The sequence below is a fragment of the Clinocottus analis genome, unplaced genomic scaffold, assembly GCF_023055335.1.
Source record: "Clinocottus analis isolate CAN_PGR_092001 unplaced genomic scaffold, fCliAna1.0.p SCAF_12, whole genome shotgun sequence".
Lineage (NCBI taxonomy): Eukaryota > Metazoa > Chordata > Actinopteri > Perciformes > Cottidae > Clinocottus > Clinocottus analis.
This window is the reverse complement of record NW_027175843.1, coordinates 13,056,575-13,078,528: the sequence shown is the minus strand read 5'-3', so window position 1 is coordinate 13,078,528 and position 21,954 is coordinate 13,056,575. Positions and strand designations below refer to the sequence as shown.

At 39.6% G+C, this 21,954-nt stretch overlaps 1 protein-coding gene across 1 annotated transcript; it reads left to right on the top strand.

Moving 5' to 3' along the window:
* Nucleotides 1-45: 45 nt before the first annotated feature.
* Nucleotides 46-21,479, top strand: sacs2 (sacsin molecular chaperone 2). The gene is made up of 8 exons (XM_068572736.1): nt 46-149; nt 2,852-2,891; nt 3,741-3,828; nt 6,446-6,557; nt 8,147-8,293; nt 8,408-9,836; nt 10,147-10,235; nt 10,493-21,479. The coding sequence occupies exons 1-8, from the start codon at nt 122-124 to the stop codon at nt 21,463-21,465; spliced, it is 12,906 nt and encodes a 4,301-aa protein (XP_068428837.1). The 5' UTR covers nt 46-121; the 3' UTR covers nt 21,466-21,479.
* The last annotated feature ends 475 nt before the right edge of the window (nt 21,480-21,954 follow it).

Below are 21,954 nucleotides of genomic sequence, written 5' to 3'. Positions count from 1 at the left end.
CCAGTTTGTGCAGCTCGCAGCCGACAGCAGCATCTAGCGTGAGGAGGAACAACTGTCTCCTCTGGGAGGATAGCGGCACAAACACCTGAACGAAACTCAAAATGCATGTATCCCCAGACGGATGACTGCTTTAGTTATCCAACAACACGGTGTGCACAGATACAACCCACACATATATCGTTGTCTTTAGCGTATTAATTCTACATGTGTGCTTTGTTGTCTTTGGCTGTATTCACACACTTTTCCCAAACACACGCTTACTTCCTCGAAACTGAGTAGTTTCACAGTCACTGAGTAGTTTCACAGTCACTGTGAATATAAGAAGAAACTGTCGGTGTTTTTGTTCTGATGTTGCGCCCTTTTTAAGTTTCGTTTCACACAAAGGACGTCGACTTTGTTGGAAAACGAAAGGAACAGAACTTGTGGTTTATGGGTTTGGTCATCTGCAGCCTGTATAAATAGCCGAAGTGATGTTGCAGCGTTGCTTTTTTTGGTCAAACTTGGCACCAGCAGAACTGATGCGAATCATCACAAATATGACTGAGGTAACTTTGCCTTCTTTACAATTTCGTTTAATTTATGTGTAATTGTATTTGTTACGTTTATTAACTTCCGATTATGGATTACGCTAACTACGTATAATTACTAGAGAAGAATGCATGAAAAATTAAGCTGAAACTTTATTGCAGGATACATGTATCCGCGAAATAATACTTTTACTTCCAATGCCATCGAAAGCTAATTGATGTATGCATTTTGTATGTGTCTATGATATTAATGTATGTGTGGTAAAGTTGAATATATATTCGAACTTTCCGGATCAATCACTCATTGGTTAAACCGTGTTAAAACACAAGCGACACCTGTAAGTGATGTAGACTACAAGCTACAACTGAATTAACCTTCATTTTACCAAAACGGGCGTTATCCGAGCCAAATCAATATGACAATAGGACGATCCTGCAAAGTGCAATGCGGAAATACGTCCTACAAAAATAAATTCACTGTTATAAAGTGTAGAATGGCCCAAATCCTTTCATACATCAATGGTGTCACACCTGCTCTACTACAGCTGTTAGTTTGATGAAATGTGCTTTTGATGAATTATTCTTAATTATGGTGAATTTTCTTTAGAAATATTATTCAATAAGTTCACTGTTTAGAAGTGTAGGATGACCAACATTCTTTCATACGTATGTCTTTAGTTTTTATATGGCCAAACGTACATAAGTAAAATCATATATTAACCGGGAATACATTCTTCCTTTTAGGCTATACTTTCCTCCTCATTTCTCGAAAACAACAAACAATAAATTGTGTTCTATTTAACTAAGAATTAACCGAACAATTTATCAGATTAACAACCAAGTTCTGGGCCAGATCACAATTCAGACTTAACAAAGGGCAGGTGGCTCAGGTGATGGAGCAGGCTGTCCTCTAATCAGAGCAAGGCTGTTTCAGTGGGTGTGAACAAGCTGGTTCGAGATAAAGGCCCAATCCCAATCTCCACCCTTACGGACTCACAGACTTTAAGGCGTGCTCCCGCAAAGTCCTTGAGGGTTTAGAGTGGAGATTGGGATTGGGCCAAACTCTGCCTCGCCTAGAAAGCAGATGAGAGCAGGTGACATCATCAGCAGGCGTTGACTAAAAACTAAGGTCAAGTCGGACAGGTTTCAGCTGTCTTCAAAGAATACACAGGAAGTTACAGAAATAGTTACTTCCTGTTAGTTCAAATCTGTGGGCTACTTGGAGTTTACAGACCATGTTCTGATTTATTCACATTTGTTTGTTAATACATATTCATGTGGAAATGTTTGTGTAGCTGCATCCGGTCTCTAAAACACTTTACGACTTGCTTTAAAATGTGCTGTAGAAATAAGTTTTATTATCATTCACACAAGGTATGTTTTTAGATTAAACCTGAGATTAACAGCCAAAAATGTAAGTATACAGAAAATAACATTTTTTTACAACACAGCAAACTTCTTCTGCTTGCCTTAATTAGTGTAATCAACGTTTAAAAAAAACCCTGCAGGTTCATATTACAGAGATGATGTTCGGGTCAATTTGACCCGGCAGTGAAAGTGAAGGCTATAAGGGGTCAGAAGAAAGAAAAGAAAGCAAAGGGAGATGAGAAATGAAAAAAGGAAAAAGGAGAGGAAAGGGAGCTCAGTGCATCCTGAGATGTCCCCAGCAGTCTAGGCCTATAGCAGCATATCTAGGCGCTGGAGCAGGGCCAACCTGAGCCAGCCCTAACTATAAGCTCTGTCAAAGAGGAAAGTTTTAAGACTACACTTAAATGAGGTGACTGAGGTGTCTGCCCCTCTGACTGAAAGTGGAAGCTTATTCCACAGAAGAGGAGCTTGATAACTGAAGGCTCTAGCCCCAAACCTATTTTTTTAAGACTCTGGGAACCACAAGTAACCCTGCATTCAATAAATGTAACTCTCTAGTGGGGTAATATGGCACTATAAGCTCCTTAAGATATAATGGCGCACTACCAGTTAAGGCTTTATAGGTGAGGAGAAGGATTTTAAATATAATTCTAAACCGTCCCAAGTCATCAAAGTTATCCAATAACAAACTTAAGGGTTGCTGTAAAGAAGTTAACTTAAGATGTGCACTACAATTGCCAACAATACTAAATGAGTGTGGTGTATGACCATTGACCACTGTCCTTGCGTTTGAAACAATACTAAATAATAAATTCATCAGGCTACGTGTAAACTTTAAGAAACTAAATGACGTGCTGGAGTGTTACTGGCATTTAAATTGGCTGTGTGGCAGCAGGTGCAGCCATCACATTGAAATGTTCTGCAATGTAATGCCATGTACTCTGACTCTCTTTCAGTGTCCAAGTCTGAAGGGATGAGTTCAAAGACCAAGAAAAAGTGAGTTGCACCTTTTTGTTTTATGTACAAACTGAACCACCAAGATGAACATGCTGTTTTGACCAAAGTGCAGTGATGCAACATTTGAGTTGACACTGATTTGATAAGAAATCAAGTCATCTCCAGCCCTAGGATTACATATATGTATTGCTTTTTTAGGGAAGTTTAACATGTATGTTGCCTCAATATGGAAAATAACATCTTGTTTAAATGGACTGTAAATTCAGGCTCTTCATCCTCATGTTCATCGAAACACTGTTTTATTGTACAGAAAATTCTTATTGTATCAGATGGATGGAAAAATGTCCATTTACCAGTGGACCTAGAGACTTACTGTAAAAGCTGTTAAATCAAGCTTATATTTATACTCATAGTAAGTGAGGGCAAGTGCTGTGTGTTGGTGAAGAAATGAGAGATTTTTTTGCATGACTGATTATAAACAATAACAGTACATGACAATTTCATACAGGACATGTTTGTATTCTTGGAGCACCAACCTGTATGTATTCCATACATTAATTTAACTTTAAAACTTCTGTACGACTCAAAATCATTGTCGATCCTGTTATAAGTGAACATTAGGGAGAGCAAGAGTTTTGTTTTAATTCCTTGTCTATAAGTGTGCGAAGCCACTATGATAGACTTAACATTTGGGCTCTGAATCAATTCGTATTGATCAACAAAGAAGTGAGTAAAGCACTGAATGACTAAACATACAAGTCAATTATGCTGGTTGAACTTGACTCAAATCCCACCTCTTTCTTCCTCGATTGCTTCAGGAGGACTTCCTCTTTGTTAGTTTTAATTTTAACTAGTTTTGTTACTCTTTCATTCTGCCGCTTTGTTTAGAACGTCCTTTGGGGCGACAGCTCCGCCCTTCATTGACTACCTGCAAGATATTCTCCGTCGATATCCAGATGGTGGACAAATTTTGAAGGTCGGTACAATGCTCTGTCAAAGACTGATTTATAATATTTTTTTTATTATTATATATTGATATTATACATTTTCTAACTGATGGATAGCATTATTCTTTAGATCTAGCTCACACACACATGGATTCTCAAAGTATATTTCTTTTGGTATGACCAGCATGATCCTGTTTGAATTATGAATTTTATTTGATTCAGGAAATGTATGAACAAAATATTCAAATAGCACTTTTTTCCTGCCAATAACACAACAAATGATGTGTCACACTCAATAAATGCATGTATGACATTAGTGTTTTAATTGCATAAAACCAGAGACACCACACAGCGTTGGCAACATCTGTATGCAATTAATGTGTTCCTTCCTGTCCCTGTTTAACAAAAATAGCAAACAAACATTGACATGAGGGCTTTATTCCCCACAATAGAAATATATAATTTGGGTTAATTGGTTAATTTCAGGACACGCTGAGTGCTCAACATAAATTCTATCTAATATTAGGGTCACACTGAGTAATCTGCCAATTTATTTTTTATTTTTATTTGCTCAATTCCAATAACAACATATTACAACAAATTTGCAAATGTGTTTTCCTGCATTCAATCTCCAACTATTTAAGTTTTATTTTACACTATTTCAGATCGTTTTTTGTTTCCTTAGATTACTGTTTGTATGACAGTAATTAGTTTATGGCCACTGTCCAAAAGCCTTTTTTTGTATTACGAACTTCCATTTCGTGGGTAAAATTTTGTTACTTCCTGTTCATGTAAATATCAGCTTGGTGGCATAGTGGTGGTTAGATTTTTAAGAAGGCAGCTTTCTTGTAAAAGCAAACTATCTTGTTCTTTTGACACTGTGGTGTATTACATGTAGGGGGAAAAATTGATACAGCATAGTATGTAAATCTTATGTGTAGCAATATTGTATTGATATACTTAAGCCAAGCATCAACCTTTTATTTAATCAGTTATAAACTTTTTGGTCCTAGAATCATAAAATCGATTGCTTTTTCAGTCCACTAGATGGTGCTTCTCGGAACAGAATTATTTTCTGCTCCGGACAGTTTTAGCAAACATTCTAATAAAAATCCACTTAAAATATTGATTAAAAATGATCGCATAATGTTTGCAGTTGATTTAATAGTGTTGACTACTAATAAAAACAGTTATCATCACTGTCAGAGTGGAGTTTGATGGTCTTTGATGGTTTTGGTTTCCACAACGAGTATAAAGCAGAAATAGTGGTTATTTTCATGGTGGATGGCTGATATTAAAACATTTTGCACTAAGATAAGCCCCACCCCCTCTCCGGTGTGTCCAGCTCGTATTACGCGACTATGTAGACTAATACAAACAGTTCAGTTTGTTAAGTGCATGCAATATTAATGACAGTGTTGTTTAGTTTGTCTGCTTGACGATCCCATTTTGCTGAAATAAAAATGATTTGAAGTGAGATGAACAGACGGAAAACTTTATATTATTAGATCAAATATGTTGACAACATTTTCCTTTGGGGGCGATTTGCAGTTGAGACAGGGTCATAAATCGCAATGTATCACAATACTCAATATATTCCAAGACTCAATGTATCGCTGGATTGTGATAATATCGCAGTATCGTAATAATAATCGTATTATGACAATATCGTATTATGACAATATCGTATTGTGACAATACCGTATTGTGACTTAAGGATGTGACAATATTGTATCGTGGGATGTCTGGTGATTCTCACCCCTAATAAAATGGTTTTGAAAAGACCTTTCTCTTTTTTTGCTGAGTGGACAGATAACATAACTTATGTACCAGTGGAGCTAACTGAAAGAAATTGTTATTATATTTTTCTACCCCATAATACTGGTAATTTGTTGTAAAACATGCTCTCATAAGTCTTTTTCGCAACAGATATTTTGAGTTGTCATGGTAGGAAAGCACAGGTGGTAAAATATAATAACATTAATCAATCTATTCAAGTTTCCAAGTAAGACAAAACAGTGTGCTCGTGAGCCAACACACACAATACTAGGACCCTGAAACTTAATGGCAGCTTAAATGGACTTAATTTATAATATCACTAACATCTCTCTGATTCCGACAGTGACGGTTGTTAGTGTTTTGGTTAAAAAACATTTTTTAAAAAGGCAATGGATAAACTGTTAGTATCAACACATGATACCACTTGATTGCTTATTATTAAAGTTGCACTCCACACTCCCACAATGGGTTTTTTAATCTGGCTGATTAGACCCTTGGTCTTGTGTAAGCCTGTTGGTGATGTGCTGGAAAGGACATTTCACCAAGTACCATGTACAAATGAGATCAATAAAGGGCTATGGGTTCCCCTCCCAAATGGGTTCAACCATACACCCAATAGGTGAGATGTCAATCAAGCGCTATTTGTACATGCCCACACGTTCCTGAGACGTGGTCTAAATAGGCAACATACTTTCAGAGAAAACACCTGTGTAGTTTGACTAACAGTGTGCTGGGGCTCTAACTATACTCTTGTGTTAGTACGGATTTGGAGCTTGACACAGTGGCAGTATTGCAGAGGAACATGGCAATTGAATGTTAGATTTGGTCTGCTAAGCTCTAATGGTTATTGTTTTTATCTGCCAACAGGAGCTAATTCAAAATGCAGATGATGCTAAAGCCACAGAAGTGGTCTTCATCCATGATGAGAGAAGCTATGGAACTGAGAGCCTGTGGACCAATGAATTGGGAAAATACCAAGGTATGCAACATCTTCAGAGGAAAACCACTTCTTGGAAGGTTATCAACAACGGTCGTGATGTATTTTTCAAGAAAGGATGTATATCAAAAAATGTATAATGCATTATGCGACAAATTTAATAATTAAGTAAAACAATAGTGTATTGCGCACAATAGTGTATTGTGTATTTATTTTAAAATAATGTTATTAGAACAATATAACAGGCACTTTGGAACAACAGCAAGTTAACATACAGTACATCCGTTTTCTTTTTTTTTGTGAACAGGTGTTTAGGAGTAAGGGCCCTGTGAGGAACAAGCCACTTCTTCTTGTGTCTTTTTTTAGTCTGTTGCTTACCTTAAAGTTGTATGTTAAAGACCAGCAATTGATTAACTTTATACAAAAACAATAAGTGCTTTTCATGTTTCCCAGTTAAGTTCAATTTTTCTTACTCAGTGAGAAAAGTCAAGTCCGTGTTGGCTTGAACAAATGCACTGAAGTCTGGTTGAATGAGGTGGAGATATGAAGGACAGCTGACAGGTATTAGCGGTGGCTTTGTGCATTGTGCAATTAACGTTCAATCTGGACGCTGAGCCTGGAGCGCGAGCCTGCCGGTAGACTGTGAGAGCTTTATGAACCGGAGCGGCAGCATCGCTGCACTTTGAGAACAGAAACTACAGAACAATATGTGCTTTCACGTCAGTCTCAAGTCGTGAAGTCATCAACACGGCCTGTCGGTGAGGCTATGGAAGCGTGCGCACATGTACATAAATCGCCTTCAAAGTAAAAGCAGTGTCGTTGTATTGCATTTATGGCGTGCATCTTATTTATTATGTTTTCTTTTTTGCGAAAGGGCTGTTAAAGGATTAACGCGTTAACTTGCCCAGCCCTAAAAAAAAAACAACATTTTTTAATAATGGTTAATAATATTCAGGAGGGCTAATGTTAATGTTTCTTATTGTTGTCAGGACTACCAAATTTGATACTGGTATTTACAAAATTAGAATGGTGTCACAATGATGTACTGATCCTTCATTTGTTTATAAATTCCTTTCCATAGTTTATGTGAATGATATCAGTTGACAGGAAGTAAACATGGAGCTAAGGTGTTGCGTTGCAAGGATTTTCCTTTATGTTTACGTTTATGTTTCTGGCAAACAATGTTCCCAACCAGCTGCATTCAGGGTCCAGCTGAGCTAGGCGTGCATGGTCTTGTTCTCAACTACATTTAAGCTCCCTGTTATATGATATGCTTTTGCAAAAAACCTAGGGACATTTATTTTTTTCAAAATTTCCGTGGAAACTTTCCAGAAATTTACCGGAAAATTTCCGCAACCCTGATGAAGACACAAATGCATTAATTTACTTTTCATTTAGCTACACCTTTACCCAAAGTCACTTATATTTTTGCTCTATAGACCGTAGACACAGCAACAGGGAGCAATTGGGGGTTAAGTGTCTTGCTCAAGGACACAACGACATGGACAAGCAGAGCCAGGGTTTGAACGACCAATCATCTGATTGAAAGACAGGCATGCTAATCACTGAGCCACAATCACCCAATTTATTACATTCTTCCAAGCAATTTCTTTGTTTTTTTGTTTGCAAAGGTCCTGCTCTCTACGCTTACAACAATGCAGCGTTCACTGAGGATGACTGGAAAGGAATTCAAATGGCCGGGCGGAGTGTCAAGCGCAATGACCCAAACAAAGTCGGAAGGTTTGGAATCGGCTTCAACTCTATTTACCACATAACAGGTAAAACTATGTACAGATACATTCGTGTACCAAATAATCTTAGTTTCAGTTTTTGTAGTTAAAGAATAGGCCTGGGCAATTAATGGGGTAATATTTGTTTTACTTCATTCACAGATGTGCCAAGTATATTCAGTTCAGAGCACCTTGGCATGATGGACCCCCAAGAAACAGCGTTTGGAGAAAGGATAGGGGGGTTTCTGTGGTCTTTGGATGATACAGAACACAAAGAAGCTCTTACTTCTATGCATGATCAGTTCCAACCTTTTCGAGATATAGTTTCACTTGTAAGCAGACAAGAATGGTCAAAAGTCATCATGGAGGATCAGCACTTTGATGGGACACTTTTCAGGTTCCCCTTGCGCAACAAGGCTTCAGATATTTCTGATAATCTATATGACTCTAACAAGGTAGTTGAGCTTTTTGATAGCTTCATTGTGGACGCAGACTTGAGCCTTCTGTTCCTGAAAAATGTGACCTCTGTGTCCTTAAAACATATCGATGTAAATGGCATTGTTAACACCAGACTTGAAGTGACCTCAGTCCCCACAGATGTCATTCTGGAGTCCAAAGACGAGTCAATCGTTGAGGGTTCAACAAGGTTCAAATTGATAACCCTTAACTCAGAGGACCAAAAAGAAACAAAGTGGCTTGTAACAACATGTACCATGAAGGAAGGCACTGTCGAAAATCTTGATTCACTTGCAAAAAAGTTGAGCTTTTTCCCTCAAGTTGACTTGGCATTCCCTTGTGGTGAGAAGAGAGACTGTAGTGAGAGTAGACTGAGCTGCTTTCTTCCTCTCCCAAACAATGAACCCAACAAGACAGGACTCCCAGTTTATGTCAACGCGTGCTTTGGCCTCACAGACAACAGAAGACACATCAAGTGGCAAGAGGAAGACCAGAAACATGATGAGCATGCTGTGTGGAATGAATTGCTGATAAAGGAGGTGCTCCCACAGGCATACGTCATGATCATTCAAGATGCCATCAAACTCGCTAAAGAATCTCTTCTGCCTGTCTCTTCCGTGTACGATCTGTGGCCAGATATCGCCCGGTTAAAGCACAAAGATAAGTGGCATGCTGTTGCTCTGGATGTTTTTTATCACTTATTCAGACAGAATGTAGCTGTCCTTTCTCTTGCCAAAGATGAAAAAGAGTTCATCACACCATCAGAAGCTGTGTTCCCCTGTAATGGTCCAACAAGCCCTGATATAATGGCCGCCATTAAAAGGACTTTGGTTTCGTGTGGAGAACATCTTGTCAGTTTACCAGGTAGTGTTGCAAGAGCTATAAAGGAGGCCTATCCACACCTCAACACCCTAAAACATGTGACTCCAACTCTCCTAAGGGACATTCTCCGTAGGACTAGTGTGCACACCATCTCTAAAGACGACAAACTCTGTCTTTTGGAATATGTCTTAAGTGATGGAAAATACAGAGAACTCGAGGGTCTTCAGCTACTTCCACTCAACGATGGCTCTTTCAGATCTTTCTCCAACCGAGAGGAGGACACTGCTTTAATTGACAGCAATGAATTTCCGAGGTGGGTTTTACAGTTTTTATTCTCTTTAAAGTAGATATTAAATAAATTAAAATAAGTTTATAATAAAAACTGTAATGTTAAAGCAATAACATCCTAAACTACTGTACTAGAGCTATTACATACTAAGCTAGTATCATTAGTACTGATTTACTCACACTTGCTTTAATGTAATATTTGACAATAACTATTTATTTCTGTTTAGATTGTAAAATAATACATATTGTTTTGGTCACTAAATATACACCAATACTATATGCCAATGTTATGTTTTGTTTTTACAAACAAATGAACAAATGTATCCTCTGTGCAGAGTCTTGCTACCATGCTGCAAAGACCTCTTCATCCCAGATGATCTCAATCCAGCCTGCAGTGCCCACCTGAAAGAACTGGCCAAAAAAAGTAGGTGTAATTTTATAGAAAAGTGATTTGAAAGTGATTTACATCTGTCACTTTCACACTATACTAACATGTATAGAACCTGGATTTGGTTTAACCAAAAGCTCACATTTAAGACCTGAGAACAGTTGTCCTGCCTTTTTAATTGTTTTGTTGCATTTTTATGAGGGAGATGTAAGCACAATGGAATCTTCTGTTGGTGTTTCTTATTTCTTATCTCAATTTTTAAATTTCTATGTATATATATTTATATTTTTCAGATTTATTCAAGGTCATCAACGTTGAAGCAGCCCATGTTGCCGATTATACGAGGACGTATTTGCCACAGGACTGGAAGCAGATCAAAACAGGGCTCGTTACCTGGGACGTCAGCAGCACTCAACATCCACCTTTAGACTGGCTCCAAGAATTCTGGAAATTCCTCAACACTTACTTCAAAGAGTTAAGTAGTTTCATTGGAATGCCATTAATACCAGTCTGCCCCTTGTCGGTCAGTCAGCCTGTTTTACTAGCAAGACTAGAGCAGAACACAACCCTAATTTTTCAGAAAAGCAAGCAGATTAATTTGCCAGAACAAATCGCTCAGTTGGTGAACAAAGTCGGTGGCACAGTGGTGAGGGGAAACGATTGGCTCACACACAAAGACCTTGACTCGTATGTGCTGTGCCCATCTCCAAGGAGTGTCATGAAAGTCCTGGTGAATTTAGATTCTCAGAATCTCATCAGAGAATTAAAGACTGCCTCTAACAAAGCACGAAAAGAACTGAAAGATTATCTTTCTCATCTGGATTCTCGTATGGATTCTCTCTCAACCACTGAGACAGATTTACTCTCAAAGTTGCCACTGTTTCAGACTATGAAAGGTTCCTATGTTGCAGCTCAATCAAAACAGGCTGTGCTTCTCATTTCTGGTCTAACAATACCAGCAGAGTTCCCTATGCCTGATTCTGTTGTGCAGTGTACAACTGAGGCTGATCGCAGATTGTTGAAGCTACTCAAAGTGAATCTCTTGGACACCGCTGAAGCAACCAATCTCCTCATTGATTGTATTGAGATGGGGGCCTGCAGAAAAGAAGACACTGAGAAAATAATGTCTTGGATTTTACAGCATGGTAATATCCTTTTCTCTCAAAACAAGACCTTGAAACAGAAGTGTAAGGACTTGAGCTTCATTGAAGTGAATGGAAAGCTGAGAAAGACCTCAAGCTTTTTTGATCCAAGAATTGAAAACTTTCAAGTTATTTTTGAGTCTGATTTCTTCCCTCCACCTTTATACACAAGCACATCGGAGATGCTTGAAAGCCTAACGGAGCTCGGATTGCTATATAAAGACGTAGATGTGTCACCTGAGCACTTGCTTCAAGCCGCCACACTGATCGACAGATTTCATCCTGATTCTCAAACTACAGCTCTCAATCGAGCTCAGGTGCTCTTGAAGATGTTGGATACTAATGATCTACTCTCAAAGTTTACTCATGAGCAGCTTCATCGCCTCAAGATGCTAAAATGGATCCCATGTCCAAAACCTGGTAATAAAATGTACCACAACAATGACAAATTTCAGACAAGTTGTTTCTTCTGCCCGGATGAAATAAGACATTCTATGTACAAGGACATTGTTGGGCATGTGATGCCTTTTGTGGGAAAATTCAGTGACAGAGTGAGCAGCCAACTTGGTCTCAAACGCCTGCCCCCACCTGAAAAAGTGAAGGATAATTTGTCAGTTTTGATATCAGAAGCGCAGAAAATGGCTGATCCTGACACAAATGTGGATTTCAAAAGGGAGTTGCACAGCATTTACAAACACATGCAAGACCACATCTCTGAATTTTCAACAATAATGAACAAAGACACTCCCTGGCTGTGGAGCAACAACCAGTTTGTATCACTTCACGATCTGGTTCTAGACTACCCACCTAATCTTGATCTGAGCCCTTACATTGGGAAGGTGCCAAATGAATTTCGGCCCTACAAGATCTTGCTCCAGGAATTTGGCCTGAGAATGTTGCTTTCAGATGAAGAAGTTATTGGTATTCTTACTTCTATCCAGCAAACCATTGACAAAAGGCAACCACCAATTGCACATTCCTCTGAAGTAAAAGTGTCAATAGAGATTCTTAGCTGGCTGTGGAGAGAGAAGAAGACAGTTCAGGATGACATCCCAGTGCCAGTCCTCATAGAGGGTGAACAACATACCCTAAAACCAATGTCAACCGCAGTCTTCTGTGATGTCAGCAAAAATGGATTGAAAGAGCTTAAATACAGCCAGGAGGAAATGTATGTTGTACATGAGGAAATTCCAAAAGCAGTGGCTGAATGGTTCGACATCAGATTTCTCAGTACCCACATCCTTGATCCAGAGTTACTGGGAATAGAACAGTGTGGACAATCTGAACCAATAACAATTAGGATAAAAAACATTCTTAAAGAGTATGATGAAGAAAGTGACATCTTCAAAGAGCTCATTCAAAATGCAGAGGATGCTGGAGCAGACACCTGCAAATTCCTGGTGGATTTCAGAGTACACAAAGATAGCCCTGAAAGTCTCATTGACCCTGACATGACTCTTTGTCAAGGACCTTGCCTTTGGGCATTTAATAATGAGCAGTTCACAGCTGAGGATTGGAAAAATATTGTCAGAGTTGGTTCTGCCTCGAAGGAAAACAAGGTGGAGAAAATTGGAAAGTTCGGACTTGGATTCAATACTGTGTATCATGTGACAGATGTTCCTTCTATCCTCAGTGGAAACAGTCTTCTCATACTTGATCCAAATGTGACACACCTTAAGAAGCACATCAAATTAAATACAAATCCTGGAATCAAGCTGGATCTCTCTCAGAAAAGACTTTTTCATTGGTTTCCTGGTCAGTTTGGACCATATGAACGCATTTTTGATTGTAACTTCAGCAGACAAAGTCCCCCTGAGCCCTATCCAGGAACTTTGATCAGACTACCTTTCCGAACTGAAGAAGAGGCTATCAAATCAGAAATAAGTTCAAAGGTGTATCACAAACACAATATCATCACTTTTCAACAGCACTTTACTGACAATTCAAAAACACATCTGCTGTTTTTGAAGAACGTCAATACATTATCTCTCCAACAGATCTCCAACAATGTATCAACTCCTCCAAGGGATGATGAAATAAAAACTATCCTCACTGTCTCCAAAACCACTGCGAGTACAATGAGGATTCCTGATGAAACCAATATGTCAAAGCAACGTAATGCTGAGAAATCATTGATTAAACTTGATCAAAAATGCAAAGAACTCATTGACTGCGACACAGTCAATGTTGTCCAAATAACCAGTCAGCAAACTGGTATAACTGAAGTCCAGTCCTGGCTCCTGTATAACTGCTTTGGGACAGATCAGTCTTTGCAAATGGCCCTTCAAGAAAACAAGCAAGCCAGGTTCTCTTTGCCCATTGGGGGGGTTGCTGTGCCTTTGCAAAATGATCCAGAAACTGGGAAACTGGCCTCATTACAAACAGATCTTGTTGGACAGGCATTTTGCTTCCTTCCTCTTTCTATTCACACAGGTCTTCCAGTCAATGTGAATGGAACATTTGCTGTGACAAGTAACCGAAAAGGTCTGTGGGAGAGTGGGGTGAAACATGACTGGAACAAAGCTCTTCTCCAGGATCCAGTAGTGACGGCATATGTTACTGCACTTTCAGCACTCAAGAAAATGTCTGAAAACAAGCAAGTAGAACCTTACTGCTATCACACATTTTGGCCCGATAGAGAGAAAGTTAGTGAAACTTTCAAGCCTTTGGTTGATGCATTGTACTCCGCCATTGCTCAGCACTCCAGTGGCCCAGAGCTTTTTAGTGATGGAGAACATTGGTGCTCAATTAACAGTGCCATATTTCTACATGAGAACATTGAAGAAGATAAAGACATAAGTGCACTTGCAGTGCAGGTGTGCAAGAAACATGTAAAAGCACCCAACCATGTTATTCCTCTTCCACTGTGGTTGAGAAATGGCTTCAAACAGTCCGGCCTCGAGACTGTTATACAGAAGAGAACATGGAACTGGTACACGTTTTACCAAGAAGTAGTGTTTAACAACCTTGATACCATGGATCCTAAGAGTAGAGATACTCTTGTACTGCATGCTATTGACCTGAATAATGCAGAAATTGACAAACTACTGGTCAGTTATCCATGCATCCCCACACAAAGTGGACAGCTCCAGCATATTCAGAAACTTGTGAATCCGTCAGGGAAAGTGGCCTGTCTTTTTGAAACAGAAGAGGGACGCTTGCTTAGTGGTACCAAAAATGACTTTTGCTCCCCCAAAAGGATTCAACGCTTGTTGGAGCTTGGAATGGCACATGATTATCTCTCACTCGAAGACATCACACAGAAAGCAGTCACAATCCCCAAAACCTGGGGCACAGCCAAAACAAAGGCATATGGGCATTTGAATTGCCTTCTTGATCTTATGAAGAGTCACACAAATGACAAAGACTCCGTCCACTGGGAAACACTGAGGATGACTGAATTCCTCCCAGCATTCTTCCCCGGTGACACAAAAATGAAAGGAAATGTAGCATTTCAAAAACCTACTAATATTTTTATTGGCAAATGCTCCCAACTTGTTAACATGACACACCATGTGCTTGATCATACCAATCTGAAAATAAACTATGCTGATCCAGTCCTGCAAATGTTGGGAGTTCATGACAGCCCAGGGCCCGAGGAAGTGCTTCAGCAGCTGCAAGAAGCATGTGAACAATCTGAATCCATTGACCCATCCATGCTTCACAAAATAGCATCTGAATGCTATAAGTTCCTGGATCAGTTGCTCAGTGACTCAGATGATTCCACATTCATTTCACAGAGAGCAAATTCATTCCCATTCATTCTTGTTGGTAGTTCATTTGTAAATGTGAATTGTGTCGCTGAAAATGGGCAATTTGAAGCAAAACCCTATCTCTACGTTCTTCCAACTGCTTTCAATGGTTTCAAGAGGCTCTGGGAAAGTGTAGGTGTTGAAACATGTTTTACAACCAGTCAGTTTCAAAATGTGCTGCAGGAACTGCACTCTAAACATTGCAACAAGACCCTTCCAAAGAGCGATTTCACAATTTGCCTCAGAATTCTCAAAGATGGGATATTTGAGGCAAAAGAGAAAATGACTATTGACTATCTCATACCCAACGAACAAGGTGTCTTACAACCTGCGAGTGAGATATTTTACAATGACAGCCCATGGATGCCAGTTGATTTAGGTGTCTCATTATGCCACGAGGATATCCCCCGAGTTATGGCACGCTACTTTGGAATAAAAACTACCAGGCATCATACCCTCCAAAACTATGAAGTTGAGAACATTTCACCATTTGCTTTTCAGTTTGAACAGCAGGAACCACTAACTGTTCGAATTAAAAATATAATCTCAGCCTACCCAGCAAAGAAGGATATCCTTAAAGAGCTTATTCAAAATGCTGACGATGCAGAGGCAACAGAAATTCACTTTGTTTGGGACAAACGACAGCATGGCAAAGAAAAAACATTTGGGAAGAAATGGAACCAGCTGCAGGGTCCAGCACTGTGTGTGTTCAACAACAAAGTTTTTTCTGATACTGACCTGGCTGGCATTCAACAGCTGGGAGAAGGAGGAAAACACAACTCTCCAGGAAAGATAGGAAAATATGGAGTAGGATTCAACTCTGTTTACCATCTGACTGACTGCCCATCAATCCTCACTGGAGATGACAAACTTTGCATTTCTGATCCCAATCAAAAATACATAGAAAGTTATTCAGACAAATCACCAGCTGGCACTGGCTATACACTAGCTGACACCTTCAAGAACATGTACATGGATGTTTACAAATCTTTTCTTCCAGACCTATTTTCTCTCAAAGAAGGCACCATGTTCAGATTACCTCTAAGAATGGGTACCATGGCAAACGGCTCTAAAATATCCCAGCAGGGAGTAACTAATCAGGATATGGAAGAACTATGCTCTGCACTCTCTGAAGATCCTGAAGGACTAATTCTGTTTCTGAAAAACATCTGCAAAATACAATTTCATGAAATTAATGAACATTCAGGGAAACTCCAAACCATCTTTGTGGTTGAAAAAAGTGTACCAGAGAAATGCAAAGAAATAAAAGATGCTTTTGTAAAACGCCAACAAAATGCGCTGCAATCTGACAAAGAAACAATGGCAGACAAGGCTATTTATGGAACCTTGATTTCAACCTCCAATGAAAGGCAAACTAGATGGATCATTGCGGAACAGTTTGGCACATTTGAAAACGATGATGACGGAGAGCCAGCACTATCAGACAAACTTCCCCAAGTAGCCATAGCAGCACGTGTGAGCTCAAAGATCGGCAAGAGTTCAGATCTAACACTATCCAGCCCGATGGATTTTTATGGACAAGCCTTTTGTTCACTTCCTTTGCCAGGGAAAACTGGACTGCCAGTTCATGTCAATGCAAACTTTGAGGTAGATTCGGCCAGGAAAAACCTTTGGAAAGAAGATGGGCAAAGTCGTAAATCAAACTGGAATGAATCTTTGAAACAGAATGTCATTGCTCCACTGTATGCAGATCTTCTGCATTACATCAGCTGTGGCTTTGCAAAAATGAAAAAAGTCCTTCATCAACATATAAAGGACTTTGTATGTTTTTGGCCAACTGCGTCTAAAGAGGTTGGCCAAGATTGGCATGAAATGATCCATGAGGTATACAGATCAATCAAAGAAAGAGGCCTGAATGTTATTCCAGTAATGAGGAGTTCCATACAAAAAATTGCAGGCCGAGAATATATGCAGTACTCTTTTGACTGGTGTAACGTCAGAGAAACTGAAACAACCAAGGCACCTTACCTTACACACTCTGCAACACATGAGATCGATCCCATTTTGGAAGATCTTGGAATGACTTTGGTTCCATCTTCCATGGAAAAAGTTTGGAAAAGTTTCAGATCCGCTGACATTAAATTGAAAGATGTGAATCCTTCAACTGTCCAGACTTTCCTGAGAGAAAAACCTCTCAATGACCCAACCCAAACAGATGAGCAATTACCGTTGCCTATAAATGCCACTCTGATCAGAGATGAAATGAGATTTTCAAAGCTCTTGGGTTTCTGCTTAAAGGATTTTAAGCTTGAGTTCACTAAGGACAACTCCAGTTTACTCAATGGGCTTCCACTTCTTCTCACAAGAGATAAAGTGTTGAGAGTGTTTAACTCCAAATCTCCCAAGCTGATATCAAGATATGACGATCTGTTCTTTGGCTACGAGGCCCAATTTGCAGATTATCAGACCAACATGCCTCACATGCTGGCTCTACAAAGTTACAACCTTGTCAAAAGTTTGACGGTTCCTTGTGCAGCAGAATATCTGAAGTCGTTAATTCAGCAGCTTCTCCAGAACTGTGAAGTTGATCAACACAGTGGTCTTCATGTCCCAAATGAGACTACATTGAAGTGGTTAAAATCACTTTGGAGGTTCTTAATGAGTGAAATTAAACCTGCAACATCTAGCGGTGATGAACAAAGCCTGACATTAAGTGATGTTAGGAAACTCTTTAACGACTGCTGCATTTTACCTGTTGTGTGTCCAAGGTTAAGCAACAAGCTCTTCCTGCAAACAATGAAAGACATGCCAAGTGTGATTCAGTTTGCTTCAGAAAAAGACATATCTGGCATCCTCTTTAAACTTGGTTTTATGAAGGTTGACAGTGTATTCTTTACAAAGATACATGTAGACCGGACTTATATTTCACTTCTATCCTCAGAACTGATGGATGTGAACGATAAAAGCTCTGTGTTGGACCAGGTCGTCAAAACTAACCACTCAGAGTTTTCCAAGCTTTCTATTGACGAGATGAATGAGCTACAGCGTTTCCTGCAGTCTGGAGTATCCAAGTCCACAGACAAACAAGAGTATCAGAGAAACCTCAAATCATTGCCTTTATTTGAAACAATCCATGGTAATAGAGTGAGGATTGATGGGCCTAAAGAGGTATTTATCCTCAACAGCATGTATTCAAATGCATTTCCAGATTTGTTCATGCTGTCCGAAAGCAACAGCATTTTTCTCCAACATAATCTAGAGAACTGTAGTCTGTCACAAATATTAAACATCCAAACCCTGACTGATTTGGACTATTTCATGAAGTTCATTCTGCCCATTGTACACACACTCACAGAGCAGCAGATGCTGAATTGCCTCAAACTGTTGCTGTCACCACAATTCAGTTACTCTGAGCATAAAGACAAAATCATCTCCTCAATGAAGACAGTAAGATTGATTCGCAATTCTCAAGGCAGATTGGAGACGGCATCATACTACTTTGATGAGAGTGTCGAGCTATATAAGAAAATGTTGCCCCAAGAGAGATTTGTGCCCAGAACATTTTGGACTAAGCTGTGTGAAGGAAATCTACAAGCCAGACCAAAAGACTTACTCAGAGACCTTGGAATGAACCATGTTGTGTCAAAAGATGACATCATACATTTTGCACAACAGCTAGAATCAGAAGCAAAAGACAATGTTCAAGTCAAAGAGTTGAAACAGAAATCATCACTCATTTTCAAAGCAGCCTTGAATAGAATGAGTGACGACAAACACAAAGAGGAAAAGTTGCTGGAACGCATTGCTGACATTAAGTTCATTTTCCCTGTGGATATTAAAAAAGATCTGTGCAACTATCACCAACCATTTGCTTCTGAGAGAACTGTTGGAATAAGAGGGTCTTTGATTGATAGCGATCCTAAGCATCCAGAATTGATTTGGTCTTCAATGCCAATTATACATCTACCAGTTTATAAATCACAGAAGCTCCTGCAAATGTTGAAAAATGCAGGGGCGCTTGAACAACCACCTTCACACTGTGTAACCACGAACATGCGCAACATCTGTCAGTCGCCATGTAAAACTGACCAGTTGATCCAAACCCGCGCTAAAGTGTTTCGAAGTGCGTATGCCTACTTGCAAGCAAACAAGTTTGAAGGACAACCAATGGCTGGTCTTCCAGTTGTGTTGGTTGAAAAAGACAAAGGACTTGTGAGGACTGATTATGTGTTTTTTTCACTCCCTGATGACCGTGAGTTCAGACCATATTTGTATAACATTTCTCCGCAGGATGTCATGTTTGCAGACTTCTTCAAGAAAATTGGTGTGAAGGACAAACCAACTGCAGCTCAGTATTGTCATGTTCTGGAAGCAGTTCATGCTGATTCCTGTGATAAGCCACAACTCCACCCAAACCAACAGAAAACCATGAAACGTGCGGTTCAGCAGTTTTTCACGTTATTAAAATCTGAAAAAAAACAGTCCCTTGATGATGTAAAGACTTTGTATCTTCCTGCAGTAGATGGTAAATTATACCCATCATGCACAATCTACTACAATGACACAGTGTTTGAGGTCAGAAGGTTGGAAGAAGCGCTGGAGAATAAGTTCCTGTTGCTCGAGAAACTCAGTGAATGTCATTTGAGCAGTGACATATATGAGCATCATCAATTGCTGCAATTGCTGCCTCAGAATTTCAAGCCTAAAATGTTGTCTCAGTGCACTGAGGAGAAAGTAGTGGACACACACATGCAGCTTTGTGAGCTTGAAACGGACTGTGAATTTAGTGGATGGTTTGACAAACATCTGTCCTCAAGAGCCTTTAGACATGGACTAATTTGCCTGATCAGAGAACAGTCGAAGGGAGAAATAACACAAGAGGCTGCGACTGATATGTGCAAGAAGACTTTTGGCAGTATTCAGATTGTGTGCTGCAAACGTCTCAAAACAATGCTTTGGGTGAATAAACAGCCACTAAACAAAACTGCCACTGAGAGCAATGTTTTTGTCAAACAAGGGCAACAAAATTGCCTCTTTTACTTGAAACACAACAATACCATAGACCCCAAGGTAATAAGTGGCATCAATATGGCACTGACAAAAGAGATTAATGGTCTTTTAGGTAACATAATGGAATCAAGTCAACTCCTAGTCCTCCCACAACTTCTTGTGTGTGACAGTCTTCAAGAGGTTCTGAAATGTCTTGCTGAAAGTGGGATCCATGACAGTGCTGAAACTGAAAGTGTCCTCAATCCACCAGCTCCTGGATCAGAAATTCCTGAGGAATGGCATGATTCCTTAGACATGAGCATCCTCAATAACTTTGAAGAGGGGGAATATGTTGGCTACAACACTGACAACAAGTACATTTATGCAGTTGTTGTTGAAGAACTGTCTGGTCACTCTGGACCATATTTACAAAGATACAAAATAGAAGTTGGAGAAGATGAGCCAATTGAAGTTAGTTGTCTCGACCTGTATCAGTTTAAACGACAAAAGAAGCCAGACCATGGAGGGAGGACTTGCACATCTGCTGAAGCTTCTTGCATGGAGCTAGTGCTACTAGCAGGAGCTGTGCCCCATTCTTCCCAACCATCAGCTACAAGTTCCTCATCTACAAGATCCTCACCAGCAACTGTTGACGAAGCCAAAAGAGAAATTGACAAATGTCTGACAGATATCTGGATGCTTCCGGAGGCGGAGAGGCTTAAAGCCATCAAACGACTGTACCTTAGATGGCATCCTGACAAAAACCCCGACTGCCAACACCTCGCCACTGAGGCATTCAAGTACTTACAGAATCAAATTGATGAGCTTAGCAGAGGCAAAGGGAAAGGCAAAGGAAACACTGCAGGCTCGTCCCACTCAAGCAGAAACTCAAATTTCAGCAACTTCTATTCGCAATGGAATCAGGAGGCCGGGCATCACAGACGTGGTCGAGAGAGATTCTCCAGAGACAACCATTTCTACAACTTTTGGACCCACAATGAAAATGTCCCGAGTCCAAACAAAGAGGAGGCCCAGCGCTGGTGTCGACAAGCTCGCTGTGATCTCAACGCAGCAAAGAAAGACATTGGTGGGGCGAGCACAGAATGGTGTCTGTTTAAAATCCACCAAGCAGTGGAAAAGTCTCTCATAGCTGCACAGTATAAACGAGATGGTCAATATGCCGGCGGCAGCTCCATTTCAGCCCTTGCTGCGCAGGTTTCACTCTACAACCGCCAACTGAGAGTTCTGCCTGAAATTGTTGCGACTCTGAAGACTCTGGGAGTGGATGCCAAAAAGACTCAGTATCCAAACCATCATCAATTTCCCCACATTCCAAATGATCAGTTCAAATCAGAGAATGAAATGGTCGCGCTGAACAACGCATCGGAGCTTCTCAGTAAAGTAGAGGCATATGTGAATTAGAGAGATTGGAGACAAACAGACATGTCATGTTGTCCAAATACCGCGAGCCATATTGTGATATTGAAACATTACTAGAAACAAAATAATGGTATCGCAGACATGCTTATGTTGTACAAATTCTGAAATGAAAGATGTTTTTTGAGTCTTTACTGAACACAAGTTTATATATCATTATATGAATTTGTTATGAAAATATGTTTTTTTTTGTGCAATATTATCATTTATAACCTCTCACAGATGACCAATATAACCCTGTACAACTTTGTCCTGACAATTAAAATATGGAAGTTTTTTTTTGCAATGTTACCATTCATAACTACGCATTGAGTACCAATATAATCACTTCATGTTTCAATTTATTTTTTGCAATGTTATCATTCATAACGACGCATTGAGTACCAATATAATCACTTCATGTTTCAGTTTATTTTTTGCAATGTTATCATTCATAACGACGCATTGAGTACCAATATAATCACTTCATGTTTC

Bases quoted from the DNA above. Each gene is read 5' to 3' on its own strand.
- sacs2 (XM_068572736.1), top strand. From the start codon at position 122: ATGACTGCTTTAGTTATCCAACAACACG. The intron at 2,892-3,740 runs GTGAGTTGCACC...CGCTTTGTTTAG, and splicing joins AGTTCAAAGACCAAGAAAAA to AACGTCCTTTGGGGCGACAG. The intron at 9,837-10,146 runs GTGGGTTTTACA...TCCTCTGTGCAG, and splicing joins GACAGCAATGAATTTCCGAG to AGTCTTGCTACCATGCTGCA.